The following is a 17,379-nucleotide window of genomic DNA, read 5'->3' on the forward strand; positions in this document are numbered from 1 at the left end:
TTTAATAAAAAAATAATTTATAAATATATTTATTATTAAAATAATTAAAAAAGATATTAAATAAAATTTATGATGAAATTTTAAAAAAATTAAATAAAAATAATATAGTAAAATATTTTGTTAAACTAACTTAAGGCTTGTTTGGTATTGTTGTTGAAATTATTGTTAAAAAAATTATTTTTTTAAATATACTAGTTAGGTAATATTAAAAATAATTTAAAATTAAATTTAATAAATTTTAATCATAAAAATTTTAAAATATTAAAATAATTTTTTTTCAAATTACTTTTTTTAACGGTTTCTGAAATAATATTTTTATTCAGAAAAGTAATTTAGACCATCTAAACTTAATGTCAAACGTGCATTTATAAGCATTAAAAAGAAAAATTGAGCCCTTCAATTTATTTTTATTATTTTTTTAATTTATAAGCTCAACTTATAAGTTTAACAATTATTATAAATAAACAGACCACCTATTTTTAGAGTTTATAAATTAATTTAATTAACTAATAAGTTAAGACAAATATCATTCTATTTTAATACATATAAATTAATTTGGAAAAATATTTTATTTTATTATTTTTATTTAATTTTTAAAATTTTATTATGAATTTTATTTAATATTTTTTAATTATTTTAATAATAAATATTTTTTTACTAAGGACATTAAATATTCATTTAAAAGCACTTTAATTAAACAGGTATTTTAACTTGTGAACTAATATTTATCGCTGAGCCAAACACCTTTTGAATTGTGCTGGTCGCTGTATTCCAATTTCATTAATTAACCAGAAAAAAAAAAAGAGAAAGTAGTAATAAAGCAAGAAATCCGGAAAAATGGGCTAAGAATACGGGGCCGGGCAAAGATTTGAAAGTCCGGTGACGCAGGATTTCTTCTATGGAGCTTCGGTCGCAAACCCAAATTCAAACCTTCAAATTAGAATAATTCGAGGAAAGAAAAAGAAAAAGAAAAAAAAAATTCAGGATCTTTGGATCAATCTCTTTCTACCAGAAAGGATCTTTTCGTTTGAGACAGTGTTTTGACAGATCGAGCTTCAATAACAATCTGCTCTCGTTTCATTTCTAAGGTACAAACAGAAGCCTCCCTCATAGAAAAGATCTGAATTTTTTTTTTTTGAAAATTTTCTGGGATTTTGTTGAATTATTGATTATGTCACTGTAATTTTGTTCCTATGGTTGTATTCGCAAGATCTAGAGTGGGAAAATGGCAACAATCGATGAGCCTTTATACCCAATTGCTGTTCTAATTGATGAGCTGAAAAATGAGGACATTCAGCTTCGTTTGAACTCAATTCGTAAGCTTTCTACAATTGCACGTGCGCTTGGGGAGGAGAGAACTCGAAAGGAATTGATTCCTTTCTTAAGTGAGAATAATGATGATGATGATGAAGTGCTTATTGCAATGGCGGAAGAATTGGGGGTTTTTATTCCTTATATTGGTGGTGTGGAGCATGCCAATGTGTTGCTTCCACCGCTTGAGACTTTGTGCACTGTTGAAGAAACTTGCGTTAGAGATAAAGCAGTGGAGTCCTTATGTAGAATTGGGGCACAGATAAGGGAGCAAGACTTGGTCGAGTATTTTATACCATTAGTGAAGGTCAGATTCTGATTTTCACTCTTTGCTTTGTTTTGTTCTGTTTTTTTGTTGGTGCAGGTTGTATGATTGTTTATCTGCCCATTTGTGATTTTACTCCACTCTATCATTAGTAATGCTGCTTTTATTAAGTGATATGGTTGTAGCCTTATTATTCTTAAAATGATATGATTTCCAACATTCAGAGACTGGCTGCTGGTGAATGGTTTACAGCTCGAGTTTCCTCATGTTGCTTGTTTCATATTGCATATCCAAGTGCTCCTGAGACTTTAAAAACTGAACTGAGGGCAATATACAGTCAGCTATGTCAAGATGATATGCCCATGGTTCGTAGATCTGCAGCAACAAACCTGGGAAAATTTGCTGCTACTATTGAGCCTGCCCATTTAAAGACTGACATCATGTCAATATTTGAGGATTTGACACAAGATGGTATAGCATTTCATACATGCTGGTTTATTTTCCTTGTAAATTACTACACTTCTTTTATTGTTGGGACACACAATTGAATAGGGATTCTAGGTTCTAGGATCCTTTCAGTAGTTCATTATTTTAATTATTTTTACCCAATGTCTTGCATTTTATAATGAATGAATGAATGAATGAAAATTTTAATTGCTTAGTATAATATGTTTCAATATGATGTTAAGCCTCGGTAGGTTTATCTTAAGTATATATGGCATTGCTACATTAATTCTTTGTCAGAGGGTGGCAGTGTAAATTGTCTCACATTCATCTTCATTTCAGATCAAGATTCTGTTCGACTATTGGCTGTTGAGGGTTGTGCAGCACTTGGAAAGTTGTTGGAACCCCAAGACTGTGTGGCACATATTCTCCCTGTCATAGTTAATTTCTCACAGGTATAGCATGGTTTAGCTTTATATTGTTAGTTTTCTTGTAGTTCTTTATTTTCCTGGTGTGGGCAGCAGTCTTATTTTTCTTATTGGTTGGTTTGTAAATTGGTACGAAATTTTTAGAGCACCACTAGTTGTTTTTTGAAAAAAATATTTTGATTTCTTGTTCCCTAGATGAATAATGTCCTAAGGGGAGTTAGTCCTTGTTCATGTTATATCACAGCTAGAATGATAAGTTGCAATATTCTATGGGATTTGAATATGATGCATTGAATTCCCAGTATGAAAGTATGATAAGTTAGTGGTGGAGGGAAAAGGGGAGACCTAAAATGACATGGGCTGAAAAGGGAAAGGGAGGGGGGACCTAAAATGACGTGAAGGAAAGTAATATCAAAATATTTATAATTTTTTGCATATTGATGCGGAATTAGTTTCAAATAAAGCTAAATGACAAAAAAGAATCAATATAGTGATGCAGAATATATTCCTAAATGCAGAATATACTCCTAAAGATTTTAGGAAAAAATATAGAAAATAACAATTTTAGAGATTTTATGATTGTGTATCGTAATTAGATTAGGTTTCTAATGAAATTGGGATTCTTCAATTCCTAATTAGGATTGAATTAGGGTTGGTTGTCTAATGCACCTAGTATTTTTATGCGTGTCATGAATCATGTTTTACAACCTTTCATTGGTAAGTTTTTGGTAGTTTATTTTGATGATATTTTGATCTACAGTAAGTCTAAAGAAGAGCATTTGAATAATCTTCGACAAGTTTTTGTGACTCTTAGGGAAGCAGAGTACCTATTTTGTATCATATAGCTTACTTGAACTAGTTTGGGATTAATTTTCAGTTGTTGTTGTATTTGAATATAATGCATGATGCAAATTTTTTACTTAACCAGGATAAGTCTTGGCGTGTTCGTTACATGGTTGCTAACCAATTATATGAGCTATGTGAAGCTGTTGGCCCTGAACGTACCAGGTAAATACTTTTGTGCCACAGGTTATTTATTTGTTTATTATTTTTTTTTTTTGTGTAATCTATAAAAAAATATGTTGTGTAGTCTTTTGCTGCATGGACTTCTTTTGTATAATATTATCCAAAAATTAATGCAGAGATCAATACCTCGGCCTTCATTTTTAATCATTTTAAAATCTACTGTTAAATGATCTATAATTTTTATTTGGTATATTATTGTTTTCTGTAAAGTTTTTCGGATCTTCTATGATTGACAATGGACTTGTTGCTTGGATTTCAATTTGTTGTTTTGATGTTATCTTTTAGTTCGGATCTGGTTCCTGCATATGTTCGGCTACTTTGTGATAATGAAGCTGAAGTACGTATAGCTGCTGCAGGCAAAGTAACTAAATTTTGCCGGATTTTGAACCCAGAACTTGCAATCCAGCGGATTATTCCTTGTGTAAAGGTAAACATGCTCATGAAATGCTTATTCTTCTTCTTCCTTTCTTTTTTTTTTTTTTTTTTTCTTCCTTCTCCCTTCTTTTGCACACACACACACACACACACACACACACACACACACACACACACACACGCTTACACTTAGATTGGAAATTCTTGAAAGGGATAGAGGTTTTGACATTTTGTAGTATTTGAATCCCTAACCTCCTAAACTATGAGGCAGGCACTAAGCCACTGCTCCAAGCTCATGAAATGATTTACCTATCATTTGAACGTTTATCGTTTACTATGCACTTGTGATCAAATTTTGGCACAGTGTATGTGCTTCATCCTTGCTGACAGTCTCGTGCTTACTAAGTTTTCCTACTGTAGGAATTGTCCACAGATTCATCCCAACATGTTCGTTCTGCTTTGGCTTCAGTTATAATGGGAATGGCACCAATTTTGGGAAAGGTAAGCATTATGTTTCTGTAGTTAAATTGTTACTTCAACTTTTAAACGAGATTCCAGTTGCATTTTCAGAAAATTCTAACTATGCTATCTGTTTCAAACAGTTTGAATCATATAAGATTTGAGGATTTTTGCAGGCACGCTTGTGTTTTCTAGTTTAGATTGTAAAGGGGAGTCCTGTTTATGAATTCTTGCAAGTGGTCAATCGTCAATGTTAGGACATTCACATTTTCATCATAAGAATATTTTGAGATTCTTAATATACTGCTCAACACTGCTAGAATCTGTTCTGAAATATTAATATCTCATACCATAGGAGTTGACATGCTTGCAGATTTTATCACTGTTGTTAAAAGCACTAGGCACCCTTAAGGCAAGAAGGTCCTCCATTGCCCAAGTCGCTAGGCGCTTGCCAAAGCGCTCGCCCTAGCGAAGTGAGGCTCTAATTTATTCTAAAATAATAAATAATTAAATATATAATGTAAAAAATTCTGATATATTACACAATCAATAAATTGCCAAATTTTATATTCATATTTAATAATATATTACATGTTTTAAGCTTCAAGATCAAAAGTATTCATCTATGCTTTCATGTTGGATTGTTTTTATTGTTTATGTGTGATGATGTTATAGAGCCATTTGTTTTGATTCTAACCAAATAAAAAAATTTAAAAATTAAAAAAAAAATTCCAACATGAGAATTAAGAACACTAGAATAGATTAGAATGGTAACTTGTAAATACTAGAATAGACTAGATTATTGTAATAGAGTACTCAAATAGATTGTAGTGTGTAATGTAACATAATTTTAGAAAAACAATATTCATTGCATGTGTTGAATGTTTCCTTAAAAAATAATATTCAAGAGGGGTTAAAAAAATTTGGGATGGGCAATTTATTTGATGGAGTTAGGAATTTAAATCATAGATCAATGAAAGAAAAGAATGAAAAGATTCTTTTATTTCCATTGACCGAGTATAAGAATAATGAAATCCAAAGAATTCCATGACACTTCTAATAAGGAGTAATAAGAACAAGAAGAGGAACAATAAACATACTTGGCTGGAATAGTAAAAATGTGACAGAATTTTAGACCAAAAAAAAAATATAGAATACATGCAGAATTATAAATAATATACTAGTTTAAGAAAAAAAAAAGTGACAATGAAAAAAGAATTTCAGAATTTGAGGAGGATAGAAGAGAAAAATGAAGAAAAATAATGGACATGTTTAACCAAAAAAAAAAAGAAAGAAAGAAGGAAAGAGGAAAAGGTGGCCATGATCAGCTTCTCTCTCAACTTTTTTTTTTTTTAATTTCTTGCATTTTCTCTCCTTTTCTCGCCTTTCCTTGCCTCGCCTAGGTGCCTAGGCAGCGCTTGGTTGAAGTCGCCTCACGTGGAGGCTTCCTAGGCAAAATGCTTGGATTTTGCCTCGCCAAGGCGCCTAGGCGAGTGCCCAGGCGCCTGTTGACAACACTGGATTTCATTTTACTTTGTTTCCTTGGCTAGACATGCTAGTCCCAAAATTTTTTTTATGCAATGATTGACTTGGCATTATTTTTGTTATTGCTATTGACTGCCATCTAAGTTGCATGTTCCTTGTAGAGAATGTTTCTATCCTGGCATATAAAAAAGTTACTATTCATGGTTGTAGGATGCAACAATAGAGCAACTGCTGCCCATTTTTCTCTCTCTTTTGAAAGATGAATTTCCTGATGTTCGCCTGAATATTATTAGCAAGCTTGATCAAGTCAATCAGGTTCATCCAAATTCATATGTTTGTTTTTTCTATCTTCATGTGTTATGAAAGATCTTGATGAATGCAGTTGCATCTTTTTCCATTCTATAATACAGTATTTGAAACAACACACTGTTCCAAGGAATAATTTTGATATGAACACATAGAAGCAGACAAATTTTTTGACTCAAATGATAATTTAAATTCTAATTCTTAGTGCTCTTGAATTTGCTCCTTCTATTTCTGTCTTGGTGAACCAAAAGTTGTCCCATCTCTCATCTTTTGTTGTGAATTATAGAAACATTTAATGTTAAAAAATTATTATCAATTAATTTAATCGTTTATGGGAATATTTGACATTGCATTTGTTTCTTAAATCTTAGTAGAGCATCAAACTGTTTCTATGCATTCCATATTGAACTGGGGAACAGTAGACTGTTAATGGACTAACTCTAATTCAAAACATTTTTTTTTCATACGTTTTCTCTTTCATTGAAGCATTAAGTTGACGGGGATGATGTCAGATCACAAGCTGATTTATTATTTTCACTAGGAAAAACCCCTTGAAATGTGATTCTCTAGAAGTCTTATGGGTTTCATTGAACATGTATTGTTTACTTGTTGGCATAGATTAACTGAACTTGTATTCTAAATTGATATGTCAAATATATGGGTTAGGAAATTAGCTATATGTAAATCTAGTCTTACTAAATTCTGATTTTACACTTTTCATTATGATGCATTGCACACAAGTTCATTCTTATAGGATTTCTAGAGGCTTAATTTAGGGCCAATTAATGTTAGAGCTACAATTCCTACGGGTAGTTTTTTCCCACATTATTCTGATTGTCATTTTAATGATAGTGCTGATTATGCAGGTAATTGGAATTGACTTGCTTTCCCAGTCCCTGTTGCCAGCAATTGTAGAGCTTGCCGAGGATAGACATTGGAGGGTCCGTCTTGCAATCATAGAATACGTACCTTTATTGGCTAGTCAGTTGGGTGTTGGATTTTTTGATGATAAGCTTGGTGCTCTTTGCATGCAGTGGTTAAAAGATAAGGTTTGTGAAGCTGTAAGACCTTTCATTGTGTTGATTTAGGCTTGTCCTTAAATCTGTGATTATCTGCAATTTAATGCTGGAGATTTTTACACTTCTTCCTTTGATCAAAGGTTATCTAGGTGCTCACCATTTAATATTGCATTCATACAATCTTGTTATATTGAGCATTCATTATTGTGTAGTTCTCTCTTTTGCGAGGTAGAGCTAAATTGTATTTTCCTGGTTAACATGTCAAAAGCATATGTGGATCACCCCAAATATTGCTATGCACCCCTTCTATCAGTATCAAGTTTTTAGTCCATTTTCATTGTTCTACTGGTTTGCAGTAAAATTGTTATCATGTATTGCCCAATGTAATACATGAAGGTTGTATCTTGTCACTTGATTATGTTTTTTCTGTTCCAGCTATACTGGGCATAGTCCTGCAAAACTCAGAAATTAGCATCTTTGTTGTGTATTATGTGCTTAGCTAACTCTATTGGCTAAATTGTAGGTATACTCGATTCGTGATGCAGCTGCTAATAATGTGAAGCGCCTTGCAGAAGAATTTGGCCCAGATTGGGCAATGCAGCACATAGTTCCTCAGGTTTGTCTCACTATGTATCGGAATGTTTTTGTTTCTGATTATTTCGGGGGAAAAGGATAGTAAGATCCCTTTTGCTTTTCAACATGGATATAGGTTTTTGGCACAACAAATTTGAGTGAAGACATTTACAAGTATTGATTCTGAAAATGATAAATGCCTGTTATATGTCTCATTGAACTGTTAAATGGATTCTTCTATATGTTGCCTAATTGTATATGCCAAAACCATTAATTTATTGGTTATAATTCTGCCATTGAAATTTTAGAGATCTTGAATTTAGTCCCAAGCAACCTGATCATATCCAGATAAAAATGTGTAGGTCTTCAATTTAGTATTTCTATGCTTATAATAAATTAAAAACAATAGACCTTCAATTTAATATGAAGTTATAAATCAATTTATATTCAAGCTGGGTCACAACTCATAAGCCTACTGACTAGCTGACTCACGAGCCAAAATGGGCTGAGCTAATTAGTTTATATAATTGTTCCACTTGGGTGGCTTCTGGTGGCTGTGTTTAGCACTGGCTTCATAAGTAAGCTGAGTTATCTCGCATAAAATTTAAACATGGTGGCTTTACCCAAGTTTGACCCTGGCAGGGCCACAGGAAACAACCTGAGCTGAGTTTGAGCATTTGAAAAGTTGGATGAAGTTCATTTCATTTATGTGCCCCTGGTACATCCCATATGAGAGAGGAAAATATGGTGAATAAAGTTAATATGAGACTGAGGAAAAACAATTCTTGAGCTAAATGGAGAATTTCCACGGTCACCACCATCTGTTGAATTTAGTTGTTAAGTTTCCTTTACTTTTCAATTTTTCTTTGGTGTAATATGATGCTCACTATTTGTTGATGTGTTGATAGGTTTTGGACATGATTAATAACCCACACTATCTGTATCGAATGACCATTCTACATGCAATTTCTCTTCTCGCTCCTGTTATGGGCTCTGAAATTACTTGTTCCACACTTCTCCCTGTTGTCGTCAATACATCAAAAGATAGGTATGTAGCTGGGTTCCAAAGTTTGATGAGTAGTATATGTTTGTCCATCATAACCTGGGCTGTATAGCTGAGAGTTGCATGTTCCAGGGTACCCAACATTAAATTCAATGTGGCTAAGGTGTTGCAGTCTCTTATCCCCATAGTTGATCAGTCGGTAAGTAATTTAGTTAATTTGTTTTTGAACAATTTATTGCTGGAAGCACTGTGCTCTATAGTTAGAAGAATATATTGTGGCAATTAACATATATTGTTAATGCCAATACAATTTTCTCTCACATAATACATAATTCACCATGTATTTGGGGCTTAAAACTAAGTAGGAGCATGTAAACTCAATCATAAGGCTTGATTTCATTCTTCTTCTTTTTCTTCTTCTCCTCTCTATCTCTCTCTCTCTCTCTCTCTCTATTTTTCAATGCATGATGCAGTTGACACTCTTTAATAGGGATGTCATTTTGAACTTGAATATTTGCTTTTTATTCCTCTGGACAATGATGGGAGGATTATTGACGCTGCTGCTTCAACCTTGCAGGTGGTGGATAAGACGATTCGTCCATGTTTGGTTGAGCTTAGTGAGGACCCAGATGTTGATGTGAGATTCTTTGCTACCCAAGCACTACAGTCAAGTGATCAGGTAATGATGTCTACCTAGATTGAATGTAGTAATTAGGAATTCTTTTCCCCCTTTCCAAATTCGTGATCAATCATCATCTTACTGATATATGTAATGGCTTACACAAGGGACTGAGGTTTCTTCCACTGAGACATTCCTTTTCACTTGCACACCTGTTCTATTTTTAGGATAGTGTCTTGAAACACATTACAGGTTATAGCTTGTATCATGCCATGTTAATGCCATTTCTGGTTTTTCGATCTTTGCATTTCTGTTTGTCTTTTGAGTGTTCTGTGCAAAAATTGAAGTTGCTGTGCATTTGAGAGCAATGCAGCAGACAAATCAAGTAATGACAATAATGTTATTTATGAACTAAAAATTCATTAATTATCTTTATATACTAAACAAGCATTAAAAGCCTTTCGTATAAGATTCACAAACTTGTAGAAACTGAACTGGTAAATGTACAACATATCTACTTTGTACTACTATTATGATATGGTCTCTCCCTCAAAGAATGGCAGGCTCTCGAGTCTTGTTGGCTTCACACAAGTTGACGGAGCCCACCCAATTTTCTTGTTTACATTATCATATATGACCAATTGCCCACGTAATGATATGTCTGCAAGAGTTCAAATTAGCAGCATATTATAGAAATGCAGAGTGAAAGTAAAGAATGAAGCGTTCACTGGAAAAGAAAAAAATGCACCCATTTTCATGTCATTAGTAAAAATAAAATAAATAAATAAATAAATAAATTCGATCTGGCCACGGGGCAGTTCCAGGCTAGAACTCAGTTTGGTTGGTCACACGGTTCGTGCCAGTTCCGATTCGTAACGGTATAGGTTTGAAACGGTTGTATATGATTTTGGTTCAATTCTGCCTTGATTCTAATGTAAAAATGAAAGGATCCAATATATATATATATATATATATATATATATATATTTTTTTTAATCGGGTTGGTTCCGATTTAGGTTCAAGGAGGGGGAACCATTAACCCAGTCCAATTTGGTTCACTGTTCAAATCGGTCCATGGCCGGGTCTAATTGAAATGGAAATAAACAAACTTGAAAAAGATGTGAACTTTGTAGGTCGGAACGAATCGGATTGGATAGAAACTACTATACTGGCATCTGAGAAGTTCCTCAAAGGCTCAAACTCTCAATTCTCGGAAAAATTTTAAACACAACAATATTAACATTATGAGGTTTCTTTAAACAAACATACCTCCAAGTATGATTGTGGATCCATCATGCACCTTGCTTCCATCAAGAATACCCAAGCACACATTGCCTTTATTCTGCAGAACATTAGTCTCATTACACGATGACCAAGTTGAACATGAAAGCCAACTTATATAGAAATTAAACTGTGCTTTAAAGTTCAAGAAATTCTTACACTAATGACCAAGTAGCCTTCTGGAGGAATTCGAAACTTTGTGGAGATAATCCACCATTTGCTCCCAAATTGAAGGGTTAAAGTCTTGAAGAACTGCCTAACATCTGTAACAGATCTGCACATAAATGGTTGCAGGTTTAAAAGTGGTGGTTGGAGGAAGCCTTAATGTGAAACTGAATCTAAAGAATACACGCAGAATACACATTATATGGAATCCCATGTCCCAATTTTCTTTGGGAATTCAAACTATGCCAGTACATAATCAACTTCTAGTCTACCTGATAGGGAATTTGGCTCGCCAACAGAAGGGCAGTGTTGGGTCTGATGTATCTTGGATAAGTCCCTCCCAAGAAGCCACTTTAAGCTATATATATATAATCAGTAGAATCAGTGAGAGAACTTTAAAGGAGAAGTGTTTGGAGACAACATGTAGCTGTGGATGAAAAATACTTAACAGATGAAACCAATTCAGAGTAAGCTTCTTTTGGGAAGTATGTATAAGAACTGCCACTATCAAACACTATCTGTCTTGTTCTGCCCTGTCCACCTGAACTAAGTGGGGTGCTTCCATAATTCACCTTCATAATCTGTGTCTGATAAGATTCTCTGAGAAAGAAAAATAACAAAACTTGAAGAATAAGATCTGCAGAAATGCCATTGCAGGTGTTTTGTAAAATCAAATACAAGAAAAAATTTCAACCAACCACAGTGGGATATTTAACCAAAACAATTGCTAAACCCAAATTGAACCATTTAAGCATGTATCTTTTGCTGTGAAACATTCTCTATAAATTGTAAGGAAACAAATTCCTGGGGTATAAAACTAAAAAAAAATAAATTCTTCAGATGTATGGACTCACATGGAAAGATTATCGAGCATAGGAACCCATGCCATGCCCCATTGTGGTACAAAATCATCACCTAAGAACATATATCCACCACCGCCTGCATCACTGCTAAGGCAATGACCTACCACATTTTTTATTATCCCCTGGTTTGCCAACTGAGAAGGTAAACTGACTTTAGCTTTGCTTAGTCCAAGGATCCCATCTGTCTTTGCCAGAGTGTTTAAAAGTAAGCCTTGTTGATCATAAGCACACCTGCCAGACAAACAAACATAAGCACATCAACATTTTGGCATCAAATTAAATAGATATAACAATTGAAAATTAGTGGGAAATGAAGATATACCCAAAAATAAAATTTAACTTAGTTGAAGATCCATTTGCCATCGTAAGGTGAAGTTCATCTCTTGCAAGAACTCCCATGGAGGAGCTATGATCTGCATATTCAATCTCATAGTCACATTGTTGGCACATTTCACAATACCCTGTCCCTGCCTTCTGATTTCTTTGCAGTTCCATGCATAATGCGTCCTTGGGAGTTACGATATTGTCTCTTCTTGGCTTGTATAAAGCATTTGCTCCCTACATCAACCATGTACGTTAGACTCGAGATAATTTTCATCTCAATAAATTTAAAGAAACCTTAAGGTTTGACCATTGTAGTCAGTTAATATGTACGATAGAAGATTCTTGTTAAGGCTGCATGCTAGTTTTGATGTGTGATGGGAATAGTTCTTTTCTGAACACTTCAACGACAGCATAAAGTATGCGTACAGCATATTAACTTCTTTCCCTTTAATTATTGCAACATTAGTACATAATAGTAACTGGTCCATATTTTTTCCCGCGATGATTAGCCTGCTAAAACTGCTAATCTTCCAAATTTCTCATTTTCAGCCGGCCAAAATTAAGTAAAAGACAGTGAAAAATGCCCATTTTATCCACATATTCTTCTTTCTTTTTATCTTTTTTCCTTCCTTACATATTATATCAACATTACAAATGAAGTAATTATATATAGGGAAAAGTAAAGTTTATTACTCTGTGATTTACGCCTTTTTATTAACAGGGGATTGAGTTTTATTTTTTGCATTTAAGGGAATATGTTATTAGGCCATTAGCATTTAAGAACAAAATTGCTGTACGACCTCAATGTATATTAACATGACAAGTCTTCTTATGCTCTTAAATTGACATGGCAAGTAGATCCACTTGCTTGCTTGTATATACTAATTTGCCAGTTGATTTCCTCACAATATGGGGCTAAATGTCAGCATATTTTATTTTCTCCATTCTTCTTGTCTTGGTAATGAATAGTTAAATATGTGAGTTCTACTTGCCACACTAGGTTAGGAGCATAGGGAGACTTGTTACGTTAGCATATATTGACGCTGTTTAATAATTTTATCCTTAAGTGCTACTAATGGGATAACATAGGCTCTTCAGTATAAAAAATAAAACCTCAGGCCTCTTATTAATAAAATGCGCAAACCACAGGTACTAAAATGTACTGTTCTCTTATTCATAACATTGTGAAGGACAGATGCTCAGAAAAGCGAGGGGTGTCGGGTTAGGGGAAAGAAAAAAAGGTGAAAGCGAGAGAAGGCATGGTAGACTGATGTATTTACCAAACATTTATATATAACAAGTGAAAGCGTATTCAAGGAAAAATTTTGCAACACTAACGTAAGAAAGATCAAATACAGATTAAACACAAGATTGAGAATAGAAGGAAATTCATAATCAAAATTGTTGTCCATGTTCCTATGTTAAACCTACTAGCACAAGAACCAGTAACAAATAGGCGTTACCTTGGCACAGCTACTGCAAGGAGCGTCACATTGAATCCATGATAAATCGCTTGCAGTATCAATATCAAGATAGTAAGCTCTTGGAGGACTCCCAACAAGTACATATGTGAAATACAATCTGCACAAAAAATATAATAAATAAAAAGAATTTTAACACGAAAGAAAAGGCATCTGAAGGTGATGGCAATAATAGAACTGTTGTATTTTCACATTCCAACACTTAATTACAGACTAACCCACATGAGAATGTGACATTCTGCATAGCACACACCCCCAAAGCTCAATGGTCAGGCAGAGATTGTAGTGACCAATAAAAGGAAGAAGAATTACAGTTGAGAGAGAGAGAGAGGATACAAGCATAGAGGTAAGAGGAAAACAATTTCCAGGTCGAGCAGATCAAGAACTCAAGATGTAAGAAAATATACTCTTCCATTGTGAACCACCCAAACAAAGGCGTAGCTTCAGCAGCTCCACTTATATCAGCACACCATCAATTAATTAATTATTCATGAATTCCATGTAAAAGGCATGGGAATATGTCCCCATCTAAAAATTTTCTTTCTCCCAATCTCAATTCCAATAACCTAACAATCCCAGAGGGACTCCTGGCATCACCATTTAAACTCCAAAGAATGAAAATGCAAGGAATCATCACATCCTGGCCACAGAACAAGAAAGCGAAACATAGTTCAGGTTTGGTCAGTTCAGCATACACATTCAACCCCATTTTACTATCCTAACCTATCTTCATCAACTTATCTATGCTATAATCTTGCCACGAGTCAACATCAAACCACAGAGGCTGCCATTTAAATGTATTTTGCAATTCTAAGGTAAAAACATTAGAATTAACGACTCCCGAAGCTTCATTGTAGAATTTAACCTCAAATGTGCACTTCCACAGTGCAAAACGCCAAGGTCATTTCCTTAGCAAAGTTGTATTAAAGGCTGAGTTTATATGCGGCCATCTTCGACAGCTCAACAGAAAACCCTACCATAGCCAAAGCTCTAAGAGAGACATCATCACTGTTCACTCTATAGCTTCTTCTTCAACCAACACACCTCCACAGCCATCACTACAACATCAAAGCAACATATGGTTCGCCATAATTAGTATAATATTATTTCTAAAAGGTCTTGTTTAACTAGCCATTTACTCTTGTATTGCAGAAGATTGGTTTAAAGTAGGCATGGCGGAAAGTGAGGATAGGTTTAGGAGTGGGAGGAAGTGGAGCAAAGGAAACTTTAATTTCATCCACTTAAGTATGTAAAGACTTCAGCAGTTTTTAAAATTGTACTGCAGCACATGATAGCTATGATGTCACATACAATTACATGCCATCATACAAGTGTTTATACTAAACATAAATGATGAGCATTAAGTTTTGCATTTAAAGGGGAACTCCCAGTGATTATGCAACCAAATCACATCAGAAAAGTGAGTGGAGTTTCTAGTACATCCAGCAAAAGCACATATCATATTGAAGTAAGCACATATCATATTGAAGTAAGCACATATCATATTGAACTAATCAAGCCTACGGCAAGAAAGAACAAAAGCTAATTAAAGTTGGATTCCAATACCAAATACCATAATAAAATATAAAATATCAATAATAATTGTGTTTATGTTGCTACATTTGGCTCTCAAAAAGATCCTTCAAAAAGCCTATAAAGGGTAATTGTTAAAATGTACCCATGTTTATTAGACAAAACATTTTAAAGTTGAAGTTAAAGATACAAATATAGTAGGTACAACAAAAAGTAGTATTTGTTTGGATTGAGAGAAATAAAAAAAGAAAAGAAATTTAATTTTTTTAAATTCTTTTATTCTGACAAAGGAAGAGAAATGAGAAGAAACGAGGAGAAATTTTATTTTTCAACTTCTTATATTTAACTCAACATTTTCGGTTATTGAAAAATGGAAAAAAAAAATAAAGAGAGGTGAGTGTTTCAGTACTCAAATATTTCTACCGTATAATAGACACAAGAAAAAAAAAAAGGTACAATAGTCTTTTTTTAGAAATTAAAATTTATCCAAACACTTCATTTTTTTTTTCTTTTCCTTTCCTTTGTTTAATTTCTCTTCAAATTGCACCTTCTCTTCCATATATAGGCCGTAACAAGTAATAACCAAATGAAGTTGAAATTTGCCTCGTCTCTCAATTGCTACATACCCAAAATAAACGATTAGAACGAAACAAAATTGGTACATACCCATCTGGAAAAACGTTGCCCCTAACGGGCAAATTGGTAGATGAATCCACAGCAGCCCCTAAAGAAGCTAACTTGTTATTTTCATGGGGACCAATCGCATCATCAGCAGGTGCTACCCAACTCTCCTTGTAGACAAACCTTAGCGGTTTATGTTTAAGATCACTGTGTGAAATCTCACGAATAACAACTTTATGAAACAAGGGAAAGATAAAAGACTTGGTCTTTTGATCATCGTCAGAAGCATTCAATTCCTGAAGGGTTCTTGAAAATACAGAACTATAGAGAATAAGAGCAAAAAGATAGATACACACAAGCCCTAAGAGCCTTCTCGGGGTAGCAATGGAGAGCCTTGATGATGAGTATTGAATTTGAGGATTTTGCGGCATCGGTGGTGGTGTTGGTGGTAGTAAGGATTGGACAGGAAGCTGGTAATCTTGAAGGGTTAGAGAGGGCGGTTGGAGATGGGTTTGGTGAGATTGTGGATAGTTATAATAATCATCAGTGAGAGTAAAAGCAGTGATGGTTTTGCCTAGAGAAGGATTATCATGTGGTGGAAGTGAAATAATGACCACCCCTTTAATCCGGGGAGAGTTATCAGAATCCATATCTCCCTCTCTCCCTAAAAGGGTATGTATGAATCAATCAAAACAGCTAAGATCGGTGTAAAAGCACAGAATGAGAGAGCTATTCTTGTATTGGGTGCAGAGAAAGGGAGAGCTACTCTTGTAGAGTGTTCATGGCGTCTACTTCCTCTGTGCTCCACGACTTGGCTGAAGCGTTCTGTCTCCAAAACTTGGACAGCAAGTAGTCAATGGGAAACCCAATTACGTAAGACGCATGGCAGAGAAAAATTCAAAGGAATAAGTGGAAAAATGAAGCATCTAGGAAGTTTACTTCTCTGAAAATCCCATTTGGATCCCTGATTTTTTTTTTTTTTTTAATTTCGTCAATTAATCTTTTATATTTCAAAATGTTCTTATTTATAAGGTTAAATAAAAAAATTTTAAGTTTTTGTAATTTTTTTTAGTTTTAGCTAAATCTTTTAATTAATTTACAAATTAGAGATTTTTTCTTTATTTTTAAAGTGGAAAGAGTAGAATTCATCTTTATAAAAAAAAAGAGATGATTACTTCTAATTATCTTATTACCTACCATTTTGCCTCCATTAAATTTAAAATAATCTTTTTAAATAATTTTAAATTTTTATATTTTTTCTAATTTTAACAATAAATTTAATTAAAATATTTAAATTCATTAATTAATAAAAATAATTCAGTTTTTTTATTATCAACTTTAGTCATTTTTTTTTTAATTTTGTTAATTTATTTAATAATTTTAATATATATTTTTATTAATTTTCATAAACTTTATATTAATAAAAAAAATTTAATAATTAATAATATATCTAATATTGTTATCTTAATTTTTAAAATTTCTTTTTATTTAAGAAAATTATTTCAAATTTAAAACCGAATAAATAAAAAAACTCAAAAATGTAATAATGAAATAAGTATAAATTATATAATAAACAAAAAATTAACTACAACTTTGAAACAATAAGTATTTATAAAATAATTTTATTATTTTATTTATTAAAAAAATTACATACTTATATTTTTATAAAGTGTTATTACTTTATTAATCTAGTAATTTTTTTACAAGATAATTAATTCTGAAAATGTATTATTTTATATAAAATTTATTAGAAAAAATATGTAAATATAGAAATTTTAAGTTTTTTGAAAATAAAATA

At 33.1% G+C, this 17,379-nt stretch overlaps 2 protein-coding genes across 3 annotated transcripts; one reads left to right on the plus strand and one right to left on the minus strand.

The window, feature by feature from the left end:
* The first annotated feature begins 777 nt into the window (after positions 1-777).
* Positions 778-9,620, plus strand: LOC110647701 (serine/threonine-protein phosphatase 2A 65 kDa regulatory subunit A beta isoform). Its single transcript, XM_021801654.2, has 13 exons — positions 778-1,088; positions 1,211-1,618; positions 1,801-2,047; positions 2,363-2,475; positions 3,377-3,456; positions 3,760-3,901; positions 4,270-4,350; positions 6,004-6,108; positions 6,966-7,148; positions 7,642-7,734; positions 8,600-8,739; positions 8,827-8,893; positions 9,272-9,620. Exons 2-13 carry the CDS (start codon positions 1,226-1,228, stop codon positions 9,389-9,391), a joined length of 1,764 nt encoding a protein of 587 aa, XP_021657346.2. The 5' UTR covers positions 778-1,088; positions 1,211-1,225; the 3' UTR covers positions 9,392-9,620.
* Positions 9,621-9,731: 111 nt separating this feature from the next.
* Positions 9,732-16,467, minus strand: LOC110647702 (aspartyl protease APCB1-like). Of its 2 annotated transcripts, none has more exons than XM_058153920.1 (9): positions 15,627-16,467; positions 13,410-13,527; positions 11,963-12,180; positions 11,614-11,853; positions 11,209-11,359; positions 11,032-11,117; positions 10,754-10,868; positions 10,583-10,655; positions 9,732-9,974 (listed from the first exon to the last, which is right to left on the minus strand). In XM_058153920.1, exons 1-9 carry the CDS (start codon positions 16,229-16,231, stop codon positions 9,844-9,846), a joined length of 1,737 nt encoding a protein of 578 aa, XP_058009903.1. In that variant the 5' UTR covers positions 16,232-16,467; the 3' UTR covers positions 9,732-9,843. The 2 variants fall into 2 exon arrangements, with proteins under 2 accessions (XP_058009903.1, XP_021657347.2); XM_021801655.2 differs by having other exon boundaries at positions 11,945-12,180; positions 15,627-16,464.
* Positions 16,468-17,379: the final 912 nt, after the last annotated feature.

The sequence above is a fragment of the Hevea brasiliensis genome, chromosome 9, assembly GCF_030052815.1.
Source record: "Hevea brasiliensis isolate MT/VB/25A 57/8 chromosome 9, ASM3005281v1, whole genome shotgun sequence".
Classification (NCBI taxonomy): Eukaryota; Viridiplantae; Streptophyta; class Magnoliopsida; order Malpighiales; family Euphorbiaceae; genus Hevea; species Hevea brasiliensis.

What these genes read in the sequence shown, in the direction of transcription:
- LOC110647702 (XM_021801655.2), bottom strand. Translation starts at nt 16,231, where the DNA reads ATGGATTCTGATAACTCTCCCCGGATTAAAGGGGTGGTCATTATTTCA. An exon ending in CTTGCAGTAGCTGTGCCAAG is followed by an intron (nt 12,181 to 13,409) that starts GTAACGCCTATT and finishes TGGTTGATGTAG; the next exon opens with GGAGCAAATGCTTTATACAA. An exon ending in ATGCTCGATAATCTTTCCAT is followed by an intron (nt 11,360 to 11,613) that starts GTGAGTCCATAC and finishes TTTCTTTCTCAG; the next exon opens with AGAATCTTATCAGACACAGA.
- LOC110647701 (XM_021801654.2), top strand. Translation starts at nt 1,226, where the DNA reads ATGGCAACAATCGATGAGCCTTTATACCCAATTGCTGTTCTAATTGAT. An exon ending in TCATAGTTAATTTCTCACAG is followed by an intron (nt 2,476 to 3,376) that starts GTATAGCATGGT and finishes TTACTTAACCAG; the next exon opens with GATAAGTCTTGGCGTGTTCG. An exon ending in AGCTTGATCAAGTCAATCAG is followed by an intron (nt 6,109 to 6,965) that starts GTTCATCCAAAT and finishes CTGATTATGCAG; the next exon opens with GTAATTGGAATTGACTTGCT.